Source organism: Pelobates fuscus, chromosome 2, assembly GCF_036172605.1.
Source record: "Pelobates fuscus isolate aPelFus1 chromosome 2, aPelFus1.pri, whole genome shotgun sequence".
Lineage (NCBI taxonomy): Eukaryota > Metazoa > Chordata > Amphibia > Anura > Pelobatidae > Pelobates > Pelobates fuscus.
The window spans coordinates 425,521,015-425,542,406 of record NC_086318.1 but is presented as its reverse complement, the minus strand read 5'-3'; the positions used below and the strand labels follow the sequence as shown (position 1 = coordinate 425,542,406).

Here is a 21,392-nt window from a genome sequence, read left to right as displayed (position 1 = left end):
TTCTTGTGAGTCTTTCTCAGGTATATTCCTGAAACGTAGGTTTTTACGCCGACTGCGATCTTCCAAGTCAGTTATTTTGAGTTCTAATGCCGAAATCTTGATTTGGGCATTCGTAGTTTCTTGCATAAGACTTTTAACTTGAAAATCCATTGCTTTGAATTGATCCTCTATTCTGTGCATATTAGCAGCAAGAGCATTTATTTCTTGTTTAATTTCTGTTTTAATTGCTGCTGCAGTTGTAGCTAATTCGATCTTTATTTCATCCAAGTTCGCTCTGAGGGTAGTTTGTAATATAGTAAGTGTAACTTGATCTGTTTCAACGGATTTTCTGCCTTCAGCCTCGGGAATATCAAGACTAGTGTCTGTATCATTCACTGTCAATTTAGGCTTTTTATTCTGTTGCGGCGAAAAATAAGTGCTCATTGATTTGTCTTGAGAAAGATCTTTTTTATCTTTTCTTGATGAGATCTTAGTGTCATTAGGTTTTCTTGAAGCCATATTGAAGAAAAATAAATCCGGGTTAAGGTTGCACACCAGTAAATATGGTTGCTCTTTAATTATGATTGTATAGACAAACTTAGCGTTGCACTTGAAATTACACAGTGGTATACAATTACCCCGTTTGTATATACGTTGGCACACAAAAATATGTATGTAAAAAATGTATAGAAAAATATGAATATGCCCCTCACACTCAGATATATGAAATAATTTGGCTGACTTTGGTGGGGTTTAGTTGTACACTAATACACTAATAGTGTGCATTCCCATTCAGGATGTATGAGTAGACAAATAGAGAAATAGAGAAAAATATAAATCCTTGGTCAGAGGAGCAGCGTTTGCCACGTGGGAAGCGGCCACCGCAACCTTGTGAGGGCATATAGGGAGAGTGTTTCCTCCGGTAGATTACCTTTATCTTTTAGTTAAAAAAGGGAGCGGATAGTTCTCTGTCAAGGCTGGAGACAGGGGGGAATCAGGCAGAGTTTATTCCCCGTCGGCAAACCGTAATGACTCCTCAAAGCTGCAGCGGGAGCACGGACGGCTCATCTCGGAACGGCCGCATCGGCACCCGCCATCCCTGGTGGCTGCCCCTCCTCCTCCGTCACAACGACGCCGCACGCAAAGCACGTCAGCACGTCATAACGCCCGTTTGAGCTCTGTGATCCCTATTTGAATGTTCTTAAATGTAAAAGTTTCACACCAGCAAAATGGCAAGAAGCGGCGGCCAAGGTGCTTTTAAGTCTTCACATTGTTCTACACATTGGGAGATGATCAGTAAGCTACTAATGTTGTGGTACTTGGCTCGAACCAGATTGTCACATATATATCCAGGCTCATCAGACACTTGATGGCGATGTGGCAAAGATGCGGGCTCCCTGTCTCTTGGTTTTTGGAAATGCCCAGTTCTCAACGGATTCTGGGCAGAGGTCCGAGCACTTATCCTATGTACCAGCTATTTTTCCATAATCGACTTCCCTGAGGAACTTTTACTGGACATCTTTTCTTAGACCTTAACCCCTTAAGGACCAAACTTCTGGAATAAAATGGAATCATGACGTGTCACACATGTCATGTGTCCTTAAGGGGTTAAAGGGACCCAAAAAAGTTATCTTGCGGCACATTCAACACTTTCATGGTTCGTGCATTAGAAATCTACAAACCCTCCCTCAAAGTTAATTCCTGAGTAGATGTAGGAAAGTAATATGATGAAGAATTGACTCTTCGATAAAATTTGGACATAATGAATGATAACCTTCACATGAACCACCCTCCTTCAACTCTTCTTCCTACGTCCAAACCGTTCTAAAGCTCTCCTACGTCTATCCCAGAGACAACTCTGAAGCACATGACTGACACCGTTATTATTGTAACAAACAGAGAGATCAGGGCAGTCGCCTCTTAATAACAACAACCATGCTCCAGCAAACCCTTCACATAACCTAGTATATCTGTTGAGAGGAGGATCACTGTACTTTTATTCGATTTTATTAGACTTTGTTAAGTAGTGTCAACTTCTGAAACATATTTTGTTAAACTGTTCAATATTGTTTGTAAACAATAGATAACGGTCATTGAAAACAAAACACAAAAAAAAATTCCATTAAAATACATTATTAAAGGGACTCTATATTCACCAAGGCAACTTTAGCTTAATGAAGCAGTTTTGGTGTTTAGATCATGCCCTTGCAGTTTCACGGCTCAATTCTCTGCCATTTAGGAGTAAAGCATTCTTTGTTTCTGTTTATGCAGCCCTAAACACACCTCCCGAGCTGTGACTGACACAGCCTGCATTAAAACAAAATGGTTTCATTTTCAATCAGATGTAACTTACTTTAAAAAGTTTGTATCTCCTGCTCTTCTAAATTGAACTTTAAATACATACAAGAGGTTCCTGTGGGGTCTAGCAAGCTATTAACAGAGCAGGAGATAAGACATTCTAAATTAACCCCCTAAGGACCAAACTTCTGGAATAAAAGGGAATCATGACATGTCACACATGTCATGTGTCCTTAAGGGGTTAAACAGAATTTCAAATAAAAAAAGTGCAAACATTAGATGACTTTACAGGAAATGTTTAGCAAGGCTTCTAAGTCACATGTAGGGAGGTGTTACAAGGCCTGCATAAATAGAGTAATTTATCTCCTTAATGGCAGAGAATTGAGCAGTGAGACTGCAAGGGCATGATCTATACACCTCAACTGACTCATTAAGCTAAAGTTGTTTTGGTGACTATAGTGTCCCTTTAAACAAAGCGTAAAAAAATATATATAACGGAGTGCATCATATGCTTAAAAAGAAAAACCTGACCATTTAAACTCTGATAGTCTATCAAATTTGAAATTAATAATTTGGGTAAAGAAGGACAAAGTATTTTGTATTTTTCCACTTTGTTTGATTTTATTATTATTTATTTGCCATTTAGTGATTATACACATTTTCATTATTATATAAAAATCTATTTATTCTCCGTCTACCTGACATCACGGAATAAAGTAATAATCTCATTCTTGGAACATTGTACCTATTATGTATTATGTGCCTATTATGCAGAGCCGCAGCCATCAAGTGAATTAAATAAAACACATACAGACACATTTTAAAGTTTTATTATAATTTCTCTATGAAAAGGTAAGCCTCAAACCCAAATAAAAAACAAACATAGCCCCCCACTTTAGCAATCAGTGCTACCCCCCCCCCCCAAGTCCAAGTATAATCAGATTTCAGATTTCCAAAGGGGATTGTGACCTCCCCTATATCTATAGCAATAAAAGTTAACCTATTTGAGCATTATGAGAAACATAGTCTACCAAGTGCAAATGGTAGCCGTGACTTCTCTATGGAGAGCTGCCCACGAGGTCTTTGCAACACTTGATGACTAATGAGGTGAATATCTATAAAGGTTTAGTGAATAGCAATCTTTGTGTTTGACAGGAGTAAATTCACTAAACCATGAATTGTGTTAAAAAAAACCCCAAAACTAATGAATATCACTGTTTTGTCCAAACTGGGGGGAAAAAGCAGATTTGAGGTTTTTATTAATTTGGTTATTTTGGGCCACAATGGGAAATTTACCTGCCAATGCCCAATAACGGCTGGTTTAGTGAAAAATAATTCTCAAAGATTGTGCAGCCATAAATAATTACACAACTATTAATGATAGAAAGCAATGAACATCCCTCAGTGACAGGATATAGATAAAACGATTGACATGAAATTGACAAAGAATTCTTACAAACCACACAGGCATTACATCACACCCCATCCAGCCAATCCAGGCCCAGTAGGATATATTACATTCTCTGAATTCTTAGCTGCTCCCTTGGATATCTTTATTTTATTGTAATATTGCCTTTTGTTATATTGTTTATTCTGTAATTTGCTTTATTGCTTTATTTGTCTTATTGTCTTCTCAAGGTGTCTTTTTATCGGTTATCCACCAGTGATGCAATGGGTCAAAGTTTCTGCCAATCACTATATTTATAGCTTTGCTGCCGAGGAAGGTAAAGAAGGAGAGATTTTGTAGTAAAATGATGTTACACTCTCATACACGAATGTGGGGAATTCATGGTGATTGAAGGTGTGAGGCACTGCTCCTTTTCAATATATTACATATATATATATTAATTGTTTGTTGATCCTGAGGAAAGCCCTGGACGTGGGCTGAAACACGGATTTTATGGAATAACTCCCAATAAAGATTTCTACTTTATCCTACAAGACCGTGAGTACTAGCCCACTTTTTTCTATTTTTGTATATTTTGGCTGTGGCTATTTTAGCACCCGGCATTGAAGGTTAATAGGGTCAGTCTGAGTGCAAGGACCTTTTTGTCTTTTTATATATATATATATATATATATATATATATATATATACACACATACATACACACATATATATATATTAGAGAATTCCAGTTTACGTGAACTCATTGACTCATGTTGATCGCCCTCCTTTATAGTGATTACAAATCACTAACATGGTGGAGAAGGACTGCTTCTAAATGACTGAGGTTTCTTTAAATCAGCTGATCAGTATAAAAGACCTGGTTCGCTGCCTTGTGTCTGCACATGCATTTAATATATAAATGTAACGTCTCACAGCGGACATGCTGCTGATAATATGTCTCAGTCAATGCTAGTAGTTGTGGTAGGCAGAGCGGTGTTCCAAGCGGTTTGCGGATCCAATAAAAATTCCCTGCGGAACTCTCAATCCCAAACGGCAACTGTAATGGAAGACACAGTTTAACCTTGCGGGCATCTTAGTAAGGCAATACAGGCACAGATGCCAGGCTGGAGGTAAAGTGTCACAAACATGGCAGTAATATAAACAGTATCGACCTTTTGTGTTTCATTGTTTTTAGTCCCCTGAAATATTTTCCAAGTGTACATGGCTCCACCGTGGAGACCTGGGCCAGTGGGAACCATAACACGTACACTTGGTTCTAATGTAACCTTTAGCAGTTTTTCTAGTTGAGCCCAATGTGATATTAAGCTATAGTGAAAGGACTGCAAGGGACGGTAAACACTTATTTCCACATGTTTGCATAAACCAAGACACAATTCGGATTTGAGGCACAACTCTATGAAACTATGAGGCTTCCTTCCTCTTATACGGAGAGCAGAATTACAGCATGCTGAGCAATAACATTTTATCTTAATATTAAACATTACAGGTACACCTTTAAACCAAAGGAGTGGCCAAAAAGTGTTGTAGAAATGTCCCATAATGCTTGGGCAGCCTAACGGCTGGTAACTGATAATAAGAGGCCACCCCCGGTCTAGCTTAATGGTCTAATTGCACAGCCTTGTTGTAAACATTCATATTGATAAGCCATTCACGGTTTAGACAGACCAAAGATCTCTCTCTCTCGCTCTATATATATTTATATAAAATATGCATATTTTAAAATTCTGTAGAAATGTCAGCAATTCATTGCACAGAGGTGCTGCTGCCTTTTGCAACAACAAGCGGTTGAATTATGTTGTATATTAACCCTTTCAGCTCTGCAGCCACCAACGTGTGGCACGGACAGGTATGTTAAACTTTTTAACCCATTTGGGCAGCAGATTAATTCCTTGAAATTATGTGAACAGTGAAAGTGATTAATGTCATATAAAATAGACTATATTTTCCCCAAAGGCACCCATATTCCTAAATAAAAGCCGCAGTATTTTGCACAGTCTGCAAAGCCGTTTTCTTGCTATCGGATGCATAGTCAGGATAAAGGTTTTATTTTTACAGTCACCGCAAATCACATGACAGTAAACGACAGCCACTGTGAAGACAAAAAAAAACATAAAAGCAAATCAGAAAACATCTGGGTTACAAAACCAACAATATATGTCCATTACAGATGAACAATGGATGTCAGAACACTGCGTGCACAATTATATAGTATTACAGTCCTGTTCGTTAATTTAAATGTGATGTGGCAATTACTGTTACATCATTACTCAGATGATATTGCGCATTGTATGCGAGTGCAAAATATGCTGCATACACAGTATTTAATGATAACCTGCTTCTCTCATTCTTGTCTGTTAATGAAATCACGTTGGCTTCCTCTCTGTAAAAATGAATAGCTTGACAGAACAGAACAAGTCAGCACTGAAAGGGTTAATCGTTAAAAACCAAACTTTGGGGAATTAAAGAAACAATCCGGTCACCATTACAACTTCATCTAAATTAAGTAGCTATGGTGCCAGGAGGCCCCTGGTGTACTCATACCCTAATTGGTTTAACCGTTCTCGGGGTATGTACCTTTTTATGAATGGGAAGCTACTGACTGGCTTAGAGCGGCAGCTGACTGATTCAGAAGTTGGATGCAGTTTGGGAGACCTGGATATCGGCTCATCTTTTGGGATCAAACCATTTAATAACAATATAACCCCTTAAGATAAGAGAGTGCCCATGGGCCTCCTGGCACCATAACAACTTTATTTTGATGAAGTTGTTATGGTGACCGGAGTGTCCCTTTAAGTCTGAATGGCCAAATGCAGGCTAAAAAAGCCCAGCGGTAATTAGCAAATTTGGAATTATTTTTGGTTTTTTCATGTTTAATTCAGTAAATTCCATGTTTGGTCAATAACCCAGTCAGTGGATCAAACAGGCCATTATTGGCCACGGCAAGGGCAGAGATTCTTTGTTTTATTGTACTTGCATGGAGGCCAATATTTTATATCCTACAGTTTCCTCTTACATACATACCGATTCCACGGTAAGAGGCACCACGCCATCATTATCTTTGTCCAGTTTTTTGAACAGTTCTGCAGAACAAACAGATGCACGTAAAGAGTTAACTGAATGCTTAAATGGTCATTCTAAGCACCATAACAACTACAGCTGATAGTAGCAGTTATAATGGGAGGAGTCTCTTTGTGGTGCAGTATATCAAGTATTTAGCAAACAATTCGGGAAGCTGGATAAAAGGCTTCTCCTGACACCCAAAGCTTGGCCCCTTCTGCTCCTTTCAAAGTAAAGAAAATTCGATTTTACACGTTAGCGCTCTGATAAAGAAGAAACATTCTACAAGCTCCGTTCGTCAGAGACCGGCTACTTACTGAACATGACTTCCAGGCGGATAAGGCATCTCACAAAGTTATCAAAATCAATGGACATCTCTTCATCAGCGTATCTGGCAACGAGCATCTGGTGAAGCTGAGAATTCAGCGTAAACCCTAAAATAAGGAGGAGAGTACACGATTCTATCAAACACAGAGAAACTGTGTTTTATATTTAAGGTACCCTAAAATTAATCTGAAACCAGTGTTCTTTAAATTCTCCAAAAAAGACAGTGTTTACATTAAAAAGCCTGCAGGGACATACCCTACACACCAGAACAACTACATTATACTGTAGTGGTTCTGGTCATTATAGTGTCTCTTTAAATTTGAAATTCCCTTTGAATTCTCACTTTAGTAAGTAACCCTGTAAGAGTCTTTGTTACATTTGAACGTTCCATCGAAATGCACATAAAGATACAATAACCAGATTTCCAGACGGAATCTGACAATGAATTCTAAAACCCTTCCCACCTGCAGATTCCAGAGCTTTCCTCATCTCATGCGAGCTCATTGTTCCCGATTTGTCCACATCGATGCTGCGGTAAATTCTCTACAACAGGTAAACGACAACGTTGGAAACAACTATATACATTACATGTAAAACAAACGTATTCCTAAAAACTATAGTTTTAAAAATACAGTTTAGGTCCCTGACCCCCCACCCTCCCCCGGTTCACTTTAAAAATAGTATTAATTTTCATTTCTATCTATCCATTTATCGATTCCGTACACGTTTATTATTTGTCTGTATTCATTCTATTGTACAGCATTGCAGAATGTTGGCGCTATATAAAATAATAATAAAAATAATAAAATAATAATAATACTGATACATATTGAAGTAATAAAACAGAAGTAAAGCTATAGTTACAGATTATAAAACAAATATAAAAGAAAAACATAAAAATTCAAATAAAAAAAATAAAACATACCTGATAATTCAGTATTTTTGTCCAGAGGATGTTAAATTCCTTCAGGCCGAGTTTTCCAGACCCATCAGACTGCAGGAAAAGTAATGAATGAAGGAGAAATAACAGCATGGCGGTACGTGATACAGACATCTTTCTAGATCAATATATATGTATCAGCTGACAAGTGCAATATAAAAAACCAACCACTGTCAGTTTCATTTGGTAATGTTTAGGGATTCATCTGTAACAGAGAGTTTACGTGAGTTTACCACCTGGTTAACCGACATATTGTAAAATATTTAAAAATATCTACAATTTGTGATTTTTTCCCCCAGTTTGGCAATTTCAGACTAAACATTGTAATTTTGTCAAGTGACCACAACTCAGTCTGTTGGTGTAATCAGCCATTTGGCGTGGATCTAATGACTTGTTTGTGGGATCTGTGTTTACTAGAGGTTTGGGCAATAATTTTATACAACTAGAGTCTGTAAGATTCCATGTTAATCCTGCAGGGCAGCGTGGTAGGCAACATTGGGAGTCAAGTCAGCTACTTCTTTGCTAACCATCCCAGTTTAATTGTTGAAATATACATTAAAGATTTAAAAAAATGTTTAAAAAAAAATCAAATATAGGGTTGGGGTCTGACTGCCATGCAGGACGGCCATATGGCTCATGAGCTCTTACAAGATTATCAGCTAATATCAAGTTATATTAATCTTCCTTCAACAATTAAAAAAAAAATATATATATATATATATATATAAATAATTGTTGCTCTCATAAATACTGGCAAAAGTGTAAATTTAAAAAAAGCAAAGTCTGTGACAGGGTAGAACAGGAGAAATTCCTATAGGCGGTTTTCCAGCTCAGCATCACAGCAACTACAGCAAGGCACTGCCATGGAGGCGACTACAACTTTAGCATGCAGGACTCACATTAGCCAGAGGAATATTGGAGCAGAATGAACGATTTTACTCTGTTCTAATATGAATGCGCTGAAATCAGTACGTTTATGGTGGATTATATATTAATTTCTTTAGGAGCTGTTATCTGTTAAGTTGAACCCGTTTTAACAGGATCCCTTTACCATCTGGAATAAGGAACATTTTTTTTAATCTGGTCTGGCTAAATGGGACCAGGCAGTAAGAGTGTAGAACTTCAAACTTCAAGACACAATGACGTTTTTCAAAGGATACATCCAGGAGATCAACAATATTCCTGCAGGTCTCAATGCTGAATCCGTCAGTTTTTATATCGCCTCCTGAAATGTAAATATTGCACTTTGACAAAATGCATTTTCTCACACACATTTACATGTTCCTACTGCGGCAAGCCGTGTGTAGCTGTTACTTTATCATTTTCTAAAGGGTAAATTCACCTGATTTTGGCTGCATGTTAAGATAATTAATTCTCCAGGTTTACATTTTATGGTGCACAGTGAATCTCTTGATGTGTCACTTAGGGGGGCAAATTGTGACTAAAATCTAATTGAACAGAGACCCTGCGTAGTCCACTTTATCACCAACTGGCGGGAGACCTGTGAGCCTCTGTTTCTCTCTACACATTGTCATTTATTATACACTATGTTCTTGAATGTCATGACTTACTTTTGAAAATTCAATAAAAATTCTGATATACAAAAAAAATGTGACTAAAATAGGGATCATGTAATCTTCGTGATTATTGTGACCTTAGTTTAACAAGTTCACTTTGCAGGTTATCACAATTCACCATTTCAAAAACTCTTAATTTCCTAGTAAAGTCAAATATAAACTCTGCAAACTCTGCCATGGTAATCCACTAATGTCTGAATGCCCCCAGACTGAATTAGCAAAATAATCTGGTGCCACCCAAACGCACTGGGACATGGATCACAGGTTTTTATCAGTGGTGAGATAGGTAACATTTTGTTCTGTTTTATAAATTGTCATTGAATATTGTCACTCATTCAGCCTTCCTTTAGGTGATGGCATTTAAATGTAGATCTAATGTGGGGTTATCTGCTCTTGTATATATGTTGTTACATTATTACATGACCCCTAATAAACATATTTAAGGTTAATATTTAGGAGAACGGACATACAGACAGGCTGTAATACTAGAATAGACTAGAACGTATACACGCATGCGCAAGTCCAGTGAAAGAAGAAAATTCTGATATTTCCAGCACTTCCTGGAGGTGACTTCTCAAACCTTTTCAATACCAGTAATCAAGACACAGATCTGAGTCCTCCATGCTGCACTGAGAGATTGTTAGTCGCACACAGGGCTGACTGTTACACTATCATTCAGGATGTGATGCTCCAGAGGACCTTGGTACCATTTACATTCTAGAAACCCAAAGTATAGCATAAAGCAGAGATACGCTGAGACTTACGATTTGCCATCACTGTGTTGAGGATTTTGCAAAGTTCGAACACTGAGATCTCTTTATCCTGGGAGAAAAAAAACCCCAATAAATAACATTGCGATATAATGTAATAGAGCGTAACAGAGTAACACAGAACCTTGTGATCTTCCTGGATACATTCTTGCTGGGGCTCGCAGTTCCCACACGGCTTGTGACATGACATTCGGGCTGTACAGGCTAGTAGGCATCACTGGAGGAACCTTTAATGGGTTTATCAGCTATTCACTAAAAGTGGAAACGTGGCGGCTGGGCTTTGTCAAAGCGACAGACATCAGTTACATTTTAACTCTTTATATGCCGCAATCTCTACTTTTGACCTAACCAACAAAAAATGTAAAGTGATGCAGGAATAATAAATGATACAGAGCGTGTGGACTATTGCAGCCAGAACAGGAAGCCGATGATTTAATGGAGCGATAGGAGTATTTTTGTAATTATTATTATTATTTTATTATTTATATAGCGCCATCAGATTCCGTAGCGCTGTACAATGGGCCACCAGCAACCACACCTCAGGGCAAATTCTAAATACGTATTAGTCTACTAATTTTGAACATTTTATAAAGACCTAAAGGACAGAGAAAAAAAAACCAATCAGCTTTAGAAAGCAGGGCGTGCTGCCTGACTGGGGGGCATTTTCCCTTTATATTTGGGGTGTTGTGTGAGGGGAGGCTCCATGTTGTGTGTCTGTGAGGTCGCTCTTTGTTGCTCTCTCATTGTTTTGCCCTCCTGTGTGAATTAGAGTAGTGGCTAGATACCCCAGCTAGGAGCACAGTATGAGGAGGCTATGTTGACAGTGAGGTGCAGCAACCAGAGATACAGACCCCAGGAAAAGGCTCTGGATCAGTCGGGGAAGTATTCTGTTCCATGTGGCTAGACGCATCCATTTTACTCGGTTCTCAGGCAAATGCCTAATTTACATTAAAGTACAATTAACCCTCTATTTTAACTGCATCTAAGGTTCCAGGTGCAGGGATAGGCAACCTTCGGCACTCCAGATGTTCTGGACTACATCTCCCATACATAATACTCTTACAGCCATAATGCTGGCAAAGCATCAAAGGAAGATGTAGTCCACAATATCTGGGATGGGGGCGAAGGTTGCCTATGCCTGTCTAGGGTATTCCTAAATCTAATTACCCCTCATCACAAACAATATTATTAACCCACCAACCCCCACTCTGTCACTAGCTCGGTTATTACCCAAACTCCACAAATTAATTTAAAAAAAATTCATACCAGCCATACTTGATCAAAAACTCTCCTGAATCCTCATCAATACTTTGACCAAATTCAACTCAGATTTTTATAACATGCATAATGTAGACTAAATTCAGGTTGTCATGTCACCGCAGGTACTGGTTTATCAAATAAACTGTTTTTGAAGAAGCGGACTCTTTAGCTGTGCCAGACATGCTCCCAGCATACTGCAGGAATGGACTCAGACGCCGAGCAACCGCTTAATGGCGCACAAGCAAATAATAAATAAATCTCTATATTGTCCATGATAGGGAGCCGTGGGCTATTGCTTTATAGTAAGGGGCCTTCAGATGTGCAAAATTAATGTAATAGAGAAAAGTGTGCTGCCTTTCACTAGCACGAAAAGCCAATCATGTAAAGCGTTTGCATATTTGTGTCGAATTCGGAACGGTCCGAGGCTGAGAGAGGAACAAAGCTGGTGGAGAGGGGAAGGTAGGGATTTGGAGGATAAAAGCCAAACATACAATATGCATGATTCAATTATGTGTGCTTTTATTCTAATGTGTGTAAGTAACAAGGATGCTGCTCTGGGTTTTGGCCTCTGTAGCGTTTGCTGCGCGTAAACGTGATTATAGTACGTATCTAATTACAGTGTGCATCAAAGATTACACGTAATTGAATCAACCCTTATATACAACACACCACATGTCACACATCATACCTCTGGTGACATCTATGAAGATTGAAAATAAATAAAACACAGAATTCAGTTAGTGGGGAATTCTTTGGAATAAAAATGTAACAAAGTCTGTAAATAGACTGCAAATAGAAACAGACATGCATAATAAAATAATCTAAATGAGTCAGCTGTCGTCACTACTGTATCAAAATACTTTGTAAGGGGGGGATGAATTTACTTTCACTGGAGAGAAAGAGAAAAAAATGTTATCTGGTACAAAAAACACACACATGCCAAGATGAGCGATCACACATTGAAAGGGGCACTAAAGTCATCAAAACAACTTTAACTTAATGAAGCAGTTTTGGTGTATAGATCATGCCCCTGCAGTCTCACTGCTCAATTCTCTGCCATTTATTTAGGCGTTAGACATTAGATCTCTCTGCACTGGAAGTGTATAGGGAGACTGTGTAAGTCATAGGTTCTCAACCTGCGTACCCCAGGGGGTACACGGACCACAAGCAGGATGTATGCTGAAAGCTGGCTGGTTACATTTACTCAGGCCTGGTCTCCAACATTGGATTAACTTAAACATCAGTGTCCACGTTTCTTTTAGAATTCAAATCCACAGAAACTGCTTTCTCAAGGCAGGGGTACTTAGGAATGTTTTTAGACCTGCAAGGGGTACTTCTCCATAAAAAAGGTTGGGAAACACTGGTGTAAGTCACATACCGGACAGGAGTTAAATCACTTTGTTTATGCAGCCCTAGCCACATCTAAGTTGTAGAGAATTAAGCAGTGAGACTGCAGGGGAATGATCTGTACACCACTCCATTAAAGGGACTCTATAGTCACCATATAAAAGCAAGAAAGACAGGTCCCCCAGCCTTCCTTCTTGCTTTTATATGAACTTTCATTCATTAAAAAAAAAAAAATCGGTGTTTTTATATTAAAAACTTACCTCCGTTCCAGCGCCGAGCTCCCCGCTAGGCCGCGCCCCCTTTTTCGTCAAAATGACGAAATCGCGGGGCCCAATGGGACGGCTTCGCGCTGGACCAATCGCGTTCTTCATAGAGCGGCATTGAATGCCGCCCTATGAAGAACCTGAGCGCTTTACCGCGCATGTGCGCGGAATGCGCGTTCGCGAGCTGAGCTGTCTGACTGACAGCTCAGCTCGCTTTCTAAAATTATCAATAATAATTTAGGGCCCCCACCCGCCCTGTGCGGCGGGTGGGGGCCCTAAAATTATAAATGGGGGGGGGACCTACTGTCCCCCCCCCGGCCCCCACCCCTGTGCGGCGGGTGGGGGCCCTAAAATTATCAATGAGGGGGGGACCTACTGTCCCCCCCCGGCCCCCACCCCTGTGCGGCGGGTGGGGGCCCTAAAATTATCAATGAGGGGGGGGACCTACTGTCCCCCCCCCGGCCCCCACCCCTGAGCGGCGGGTGGGGGCCCTACAATTATCAATAAGGGGGGGGACCTACTGCCCCCCCCCGGCCCCCACCCCTGAGCGGCGGGTGGGGGCCCTAAAATGATCAGTAAGGGGGGGGGACCTACTGTCCCCCCCCGGCCCCCACCCCTGTGCGGCGGGTGGGGGCCCTAAAATGATCAATAAGGGGGGGGACCTACTGTCCCCCCCCCGGCCCCCACCCCTGAGCGGCGGGTGGGGGCCCTAAAATGATCAATAGGGGGGGGACCTACTGTCCCCCCCCCCGGCCCCCACCCCTGAGCGGCGGGTGGGGGCCCTAAAATGATCAATAAGGGGGGGGACCTACTGTCCCCCCCCGGCCCCCACCCCTGAGCGGCGGGTGGGGGCCCTAAAATTATCAATAAGGGGGGGGGACCTATTGTCCCCCCCCGGCCCCCACCCCTGAGCGGTGGGTGGGGGCCCTAAATACAAAGGGGGGGGGGACCCTAGTTAACCCTCCCCCCCCCCAAAAAAAATATCTCCCTACCTACCCCCCTCACCCTAAAAATAATGAGGGGGGACCATTAACTAAAAACCTGTAAAAAAATGAGATAAAATCAACTTACCATTCGATGTTTTCTTTCTTCTAAAATCTTCTTTCTTCAGCCCCAAAAAAGGCCAAATAAAAATCCATAATAACCGACGCAATTAAAAAAAAAAAAAAAAAAACCCGAGCGCAAAAAAAAATAATCCATCTTCACCCATGGAGGGCTCCGCGCAGACTGAGCTCCGCAGGGCGGGGGAAGGCTTATAAAGCCTTGCCCCGCCCTGCAATTATGCTAAGAACACTCTGATTGGTGGGTTTAAGCCAATCAGAGTGCTCTTTGTCATTTTACAAGCGTGGGAAAGTTCTTTGGAATTTTCCCACGCTTGTAAAATGACACAGAGCACTGTGATTGGATGGATTTCAAGCCATCCAATCACAGTGCTCTGTGTCATTTTACAAGCGTGGGAAAGTTCTTTGGAATTTTCCCACGCTTGTAAAATGACACAGAGCAATGTGATTGGATGGCTTGAAATCCATCCAATCACAGTGCTCTGTGTCATTTTACAAGCGTGGGAAAATTCCAAAGAACTTTCCCACGCTTGTAAAATGACAAAGAGCACTGTGATTGGATGGATTTCAAGCCCCCCCCCCCCCCCCCCCCCTTCAACCACTATTGTGGCCAGACAGCATCCCTGTGGGTTCGGGCTTCAGCTGTCAGCTGAAGCCACGCCCACAGCAGTGCTGACAGGCTGTCAGCACACAAAGCGCGTTCACAGTGCTTTGTGTGCTGATAGCCCGTCTGATGCATTCACCCAGAATGCATCGGACGAGAGGCCTTTTTAGGGCCTCTGAACTCGGAAGTCCCTCTGGTGGCCGTCTGATTGACTGCAACAAGAGGTGTTCCACGCTTCCAATGTAAACACTGCATTTTCTCAGAAAATACAGTGCTTACAAGAAAAAGGCTCCGGGTAGCTGTAGCACTCACCTAAACAACCTCATTAAGCTGAAGTTGTTCAGGTGACTATAGTGTCCCTTTAAGCTAAAGTTGCTTTGGTGACTATAGTGTCCCCTTAACACATGTAATGAAATGAAATACCAGATACAATGGGGTGAATAGACAAGAAATGTACTGGGTTAATGAGATAGGAAGCTTTCATATCTGTTTGCTGAGCTTTGCCATATCTATGAAGGAGGGAAAATACATCATCGAATAACTTATCACTGACACAATAAAGGATAGTGATACTAATTAACATGGATTAATTACAGTGCAATATGATTACTGTTAAAGCACTGGCATAGGAAAATTATCATAAACACAATTACATTTGAGAGACTGTAAGTACTAGCTACAAAGTGTAAGGATAGTGACTGTAGTGACCAAGTGACTAAGTACGGCTTTGATGCAAGGATAGCGAACTTAATGCTGGACAAAGTGACGAGTGATTGGCTGTGATTGGCTACAGTGAACAGAGGGTGATAGAAGTGATAAATCATTGGCCAAAATGCACAACGAACATCCAATTTTTCTGTAAACGCGTTTCTAACTGCTTTTCGTCTTACATTTATATAGTTCTGATGTTTATGGTGATTACCTGATTCACCTGAACTTTGGGCTATTCTATTATTATTTATTTATTTATGCCTGCCATCTATAAAGTGCCAACATATTCGGCTTATTATATACTACTCTAGGTTGTATTATGGTTTTCTATAACTAACAGGACTAATAAATGGGATTTGGGTTTCTAATAAAGATTGTCTTGTTTGTTTTTGTTTTATCGGTTCAAAATTGGCAATTATTGGAGTCACAAATAGTACATATAAAGTTAGCCAAACAGATGATGCCTTATTACCGTACACAACACTTTTTGATAAAAAAAACAGACCATAAAAAACTATAACATCAGGATGTGTTATTATTTTTTATTATTTGGTGTGCCTTATATTATTTAATATGTTGTATTGTATAGAGTATAGACTATGCCCTGAGGGAAACAGGGTAATTACAGTGAGCTCCTTCTGATTCTAGCTTGTATATACCTTCATTGTGTGCCCTTCATTACTTTGATTGGTAATACTGTAGACCCCATGCAGCCCTATGTGCATGTCCTGGACAGTGGAAGGAATGAGTGAATGTGCAGTAAATATTGAATAGCTATTAAAGAAGGACCATTCAGGTATCTCCGCAGACTCACCTCTCCCGCCAGCTGCTGGAACAATCTCTTGAAACCGGGATCGATCTGGTCTTCAGTGATGTCATCCTGACAGGGAACATCATGGAAACGATGAGAATATAACAGAAAAAGGACGTCTGATGATGCAGAATCTGAAAGCTTAGCGGAGCCAGCTAGGTTGGTTTAGGTGTGGCAGTAAACTGGGATTCATTGAAAATTGCCTCAATGTAATGGAGCAACGTTTACGCATGTATACTGTATGCATGCAAGATATGTTAACAAAAAAAAAAGGAAGCTGGGGCACTGATGTTGACAGGGCAAGATTTGACTACAGAATTTAATTAAAAGGGTCACTCCGGGCACCATTACAACTTTAACGCATTTGATAGGTTTTGGCCGAATGAATATGCTATATTCTTTGAATGCTCAAATTTTTATAGTTTTGCATAAAATAAATTAATGTTTTGCAGAATGCTGCACCATAAGCCTGCCTCCTTAGCCACGCCCCCTCACTCCATCAAAAAGACTTCCTTATCCAATGTACGTACACAGCTCAGCCACTGACAGTACTGAATGATCTGAACAACAAAACAATCTGCGTTAGAAGGAGACGACACCCAGAGAGTTATATAGTGAGGATATCACTACCTGATTGTAGTTTATCTGTCTGTCTGCAGCCAGGTTGTGAATTAAAAACAGCACACTCAGTGTTGCTGAGACTGTGTGCGTAATTTTGACAAGGACGTGTTTCTGGTATAAAATATATCAGTTTGTTTTTATACTTATTATTTAATCCAAACATGAGAAATTTATTTTAAGCCATGGTGTATTGTCGTTAGCCATTTATGGTTATTTATCACACATAAATAATAATGTTGCAGTTGATTTTCTACATGGCGTACGTCCCTTTAAATACAGGTTTCACAAACAAACAGGTTTCACAAACAAATATACACATTATACAATGTGTATATGATTATATGAAGTCAAAAGTACGGTACCTCTGGGAGGTTTGCCTCAATTTTATCATCTGCCACACTAAAAAAAAAGAAAAAAAAAACAACAGTTAAAAACAATCTAAAGTTGTTATTTAATTTATATATCCATATATATATATATATATATAAAATATTTTACCAGGATGGATACATTGAGATATCTCTAGTTTTCAAGTACGGTATGTCCTGGGTCCACAAAACATTGCATTGTTACAATGGGATACAATATTAAAAAAATACAATATACAAAATATACAAAAATATATACATACACACATATATAAATGTAATACATAACAGGTAATAAATATATTCAACCATGACAGGTGCATTCTGTGCTGAGGTATATTGCCTCAGTTAAAAACAATCTAAAGTTGTTATTTAATTTATATATCCATATATATATATATATATCTATATATATATATATATATATATAGATATATATATATATATATATTTGCATATACCGGTAATTCTAGTTTTTATATTTGTTTTATAATTAAAACTTTTGGTAAGACAACTACCTTCTGGGAAGGTACAAACAAGGCATTTCATTCATGCAAATTGTCAGCCTGTCTGTTTACAAGGGTAGCGAATGTTAATCAATATCCAACCACCCTTAGTGAATCCGTGACATGGATATAATCATACAGTTTATAACTGGACAGGGAACCTCTGTTGTTGCAGCTAGGATTTCTGTATGAGCAAAATGGAAATCATAAATGGCAGCATCAGGATATAACACTGCCAAATCCATTTTCTATGTTTTCTGGACATTGAACATTTTTTGGGCAGTACAAGACAAGTGCTGCCCTGCAGTATGTAATATTGATGCTGCAAAAGGGAGATCCTTTGATACGGGAGGGAAAACAATGAATTAGCAGAGGATTTCTATATAGTGGATCTTAACAGAATGTACTGCTCAATAGCATGAGAAAGAGAAAAAAGGTCCAGGAATACATTGTGGATCAGATAACACGTATTCTAGGTGCTGGAAAGAGCAACACACATTATGCTTAGACAACAAAAAGGAGCTGCTGAGCAAAATGTTACTATTCCCCTGGTTTTAACCGATAAAACAGATAGTTTTGTTACATACATAGTTTCAGCATTCTTCTCTGCAAACACACGGAGGCAAAAGTCTCCCATTTTATGAGGTTCAAAGGTTGATGGGACTAGGACATATTCTCCTGGTGGGAGTTTAAATCGGTTAAGTACTTCACGAAGGTTGATGAAGGTGTCTGATCTTTCTCTGGCCTTATTTCTTAGGAAGAAATCTCTGCTCAGGTGGAGGTCCGTCTTCCCAACCATCTAAAAGGAAAGAAACCGACAGGGGTTCCTCGTGGGCAAGTGTCAGGAGGAACTGTGTGCTTTAACACTGAACAAACAACCACAAATACCCTCACTGAGCTCACTGTTCTATGTTACCCACTACATGCTGTTGTGACTGGAGCTTGTTTGAAGCTCCATATTATGTGAGTGTGAATTTGTACATGAATGTTGTGTGGCTTCACTTACAGAAAAAATACTGAACCATAGGGTCTTTTCTCTTCCCTCCCCCTCTTTTACATGTACTCACGGATAAAGAATTAGAACGCTGGAGGAAGCAATGTCATTTGGTGAATGCTTAAAACGTGGACTGTGTCCTGTGGACTCTTTTATACTTATTACAGTATTCCTTCTAATATTATGCACAACCTGTTTTGTTTGTTGTATTATGGGAGGTATGTGCAAATAGAGTGCCAAAACACAGAAAACCCCAAACCACAGATGTCATGAAGTAATTACTTTTTATCTGTGTTTTTGAAATAAAATTATTGATTAGTAAATTTCAGATATATTCACACACCATTTGTGCTGATCTCACTTTAAAAATATATGGTAAAAATATATGGTAAAGTGTTTTCACAACTTTCAAAAGGGAATCTGCGCACAATTGGTTACATTAATCATTCAAATTAATAATTTATGATTGCTATAGTGATTTTTTTTAAATTTGAATTAGTAATATGACGAATATTACACAGAAGCTCAAAGCTAAAAAAAAGCCTCAGTAAGACAACAAATACATACATGACACCTTTGTGTTGATGTTCCAATAAGATAATAGTCAGTACATAATATAGCAAATATATCACCCCAAAGAGAACTGCTTTTTTTGCAACATTAGTATAAAGATAGTAATAGTGTTCAATGTATGATGGAGTAAGACAATCACAAACAGTACAGCAATAATGTACAAGACTAAGTGATGGTTCCGCTTCAACATTCTATTCTTATATATAATACTTTGCACATTATTCTCTGTTAGATTTATTGATAGAGAATGTTTTTTGTTCTATACATTAAATTGCACAAAATCAACGTACCTGTTGAGGGACCTAAAGACAGGAATGGGAAACAAAGAAAACATTTATTTTAATTCAGGTACATGACCATTTGTTACCTATCATGTATGTCGAATTTACACGCATTAAAAAAATAGAGGGGTTTAAAACTGGCATTCAAGACAAAACACACACAAAAAAAATAAATAAAGTGAGCAAACCTTAAATATCAATTGTCTTAGAATCCCACCTGCAGCGAAGGTACCCAACAAAGAGTGTATATATCCAAAGATACAGACACACTACAAAAGTAACACTTACTTGAAAATTAAAGACATTTATTAACTTGAAGTTGTCTGCTCTATGTTTGTATTTTTGTTTTTAAAATGTTTCAAGGGAACTTCATGTTAATAACCATCTTTACTTTTCAAGTAAGTGTTATATTTGTAGTGTGTCTATATCCTTGATGCACAGTGTCCATACTTATGTTACATTTAAGGTCTAGGGAGAGATATACCGTCAACATTTACTGTTAATTTAAAATTTCACACACACATGATAACTCACCAAAACCACTTGAACAGGAGTATAATGTTTAAGTAAGAACAATATTTGCTGCTGCACAGGTGAGTCGTATTGGGTTAATTGCCAATTCGCAGTATGGCAAATATAAAAGACGTATAGCAATTAATATTCGGGTATACAAGTTATCAAACACTGCATGCAAGCTGATTCAAACAGATATTTAGTCAGTGCCCGAATAGCAGGTGCATTGTTCAAACATTTAAGCTGTCAGGGGAACAGACTGAAATATAAAGAAAGTTTGGATCTATTGCATCCACATGGAGGAAGAGAGGTCAAAATCAAAGACTGAGGGACACGTCATGGGATAGCCACCGACTACCAGAAAACAAGTCAGCATCACGAGGTAAAGTGGAAGATGAGAAGTTTAAAAACCAAAACACAAGGCATTAGAAGCTTGCGTAAGAACACCTGGACCATGTTTCTACATTATTATCATTATTACTGGCATTTATAAAGCGCCAACATTAACTCAGCTGAAAAATGTGATATAGTCATCACCTGCACTACAATCTACATCCAAATGAGTTACTGCCTGGAAAAAGTCAAAATATTGTCCTGTGATAATGTTTCCATATCCCAGGAAGATAATGTCACCATGTAAACCGCACCATCTATTCAAGAGTAGTTTCCTGAATGCAATCATTTTCCGTATTCTTCTCAATTACTGAATCTTTATTGGAAGTCCCGGAGTAACATAGAAGCATAGAATGTGACGGCAGATAAGAACCATTCGGCCCATCTAGTCTGCCCAATAAGTCTGAAGTACATTTCAACCTCATGGGATGACCCTTAGGATTTTTTTGAAGAACCTGCCAGTTATATAAACCTGTCTATAAAAATGTAGTGTGACTGAGGCTAAATATGATTTAATCTGATCGAGATTAACCAGGAAGCAGGTTATAATGTGGATAAAGCTTCCGTTAACTCCATCATTCCTGGAAATGACCTGAAGACTCTACACGTTTCTTGAGCTCACAAAGACAGAACAAAGCAAACAGGCCAATCTCAAAATCCAAAAAGTTTGTTCTGGTCCCAAGTCTGCTAAAAACACAATTACCGAACTGCAAACTCAGCTAAATGCT

General features: G+C 39.2%; 1 protein-coding gene across 1 annotated transcript in view; it reads right to left on the bottom strand.

Annotated features, from left to right (window-relative positions):
• Positions 1–4,448: 4,448 nt before the first annotated feature.
• LOC134587567 (calpain-2 catalytic subunit-like) overlaps positions 4,449–21,392 on the bottom strand; it is a 75,379-nt gene continuing 58,435 nt past the window's right edge. The window contains exons 11-21 of the mRNA XM_063444044.1: positions 19,768–19,779; positions 18,498–18,709; positions 17,399–17,435; positions 16,419–16,484; positions 10,353–10,410; positions 9,172–9,236; positions 7,997–8,065; positions 7,536–7,614; positions 7,062–7,178; positions 6,709–6,767; positions 4,449–5,776 (exon numbers count right to left, since the gene is read on the bottom strand). Coding sequence (XP_063300114.1) covers positions 5,753–5,776; positions 6,709–6,767; positions 7,062–7,178; positions 7,536–7,614; positions 7,997–8,065; positions 9,172–9,236; positions 10,353–10,410; positions 16,419–16,484; positions 17,399–17,435; positions 18,498–18,709; positions 19,768–19,779 — 798 coding nt within the window. The 3' untranslated portion in view covers positions 4,449–5,752. The remainder of the gene's footprint in view (positions 5,777–6,708; positions 6,768–7,061; positions 7,179–7,535; positions 7,615–7,996; positions 8,066–9,171; positions 9,237–10,352; positions 10,411–16,418; positions 16,485–17,398; positions 17,436–18,497; positions 18,710–19,767; positions 19,780–21,392) is intronic.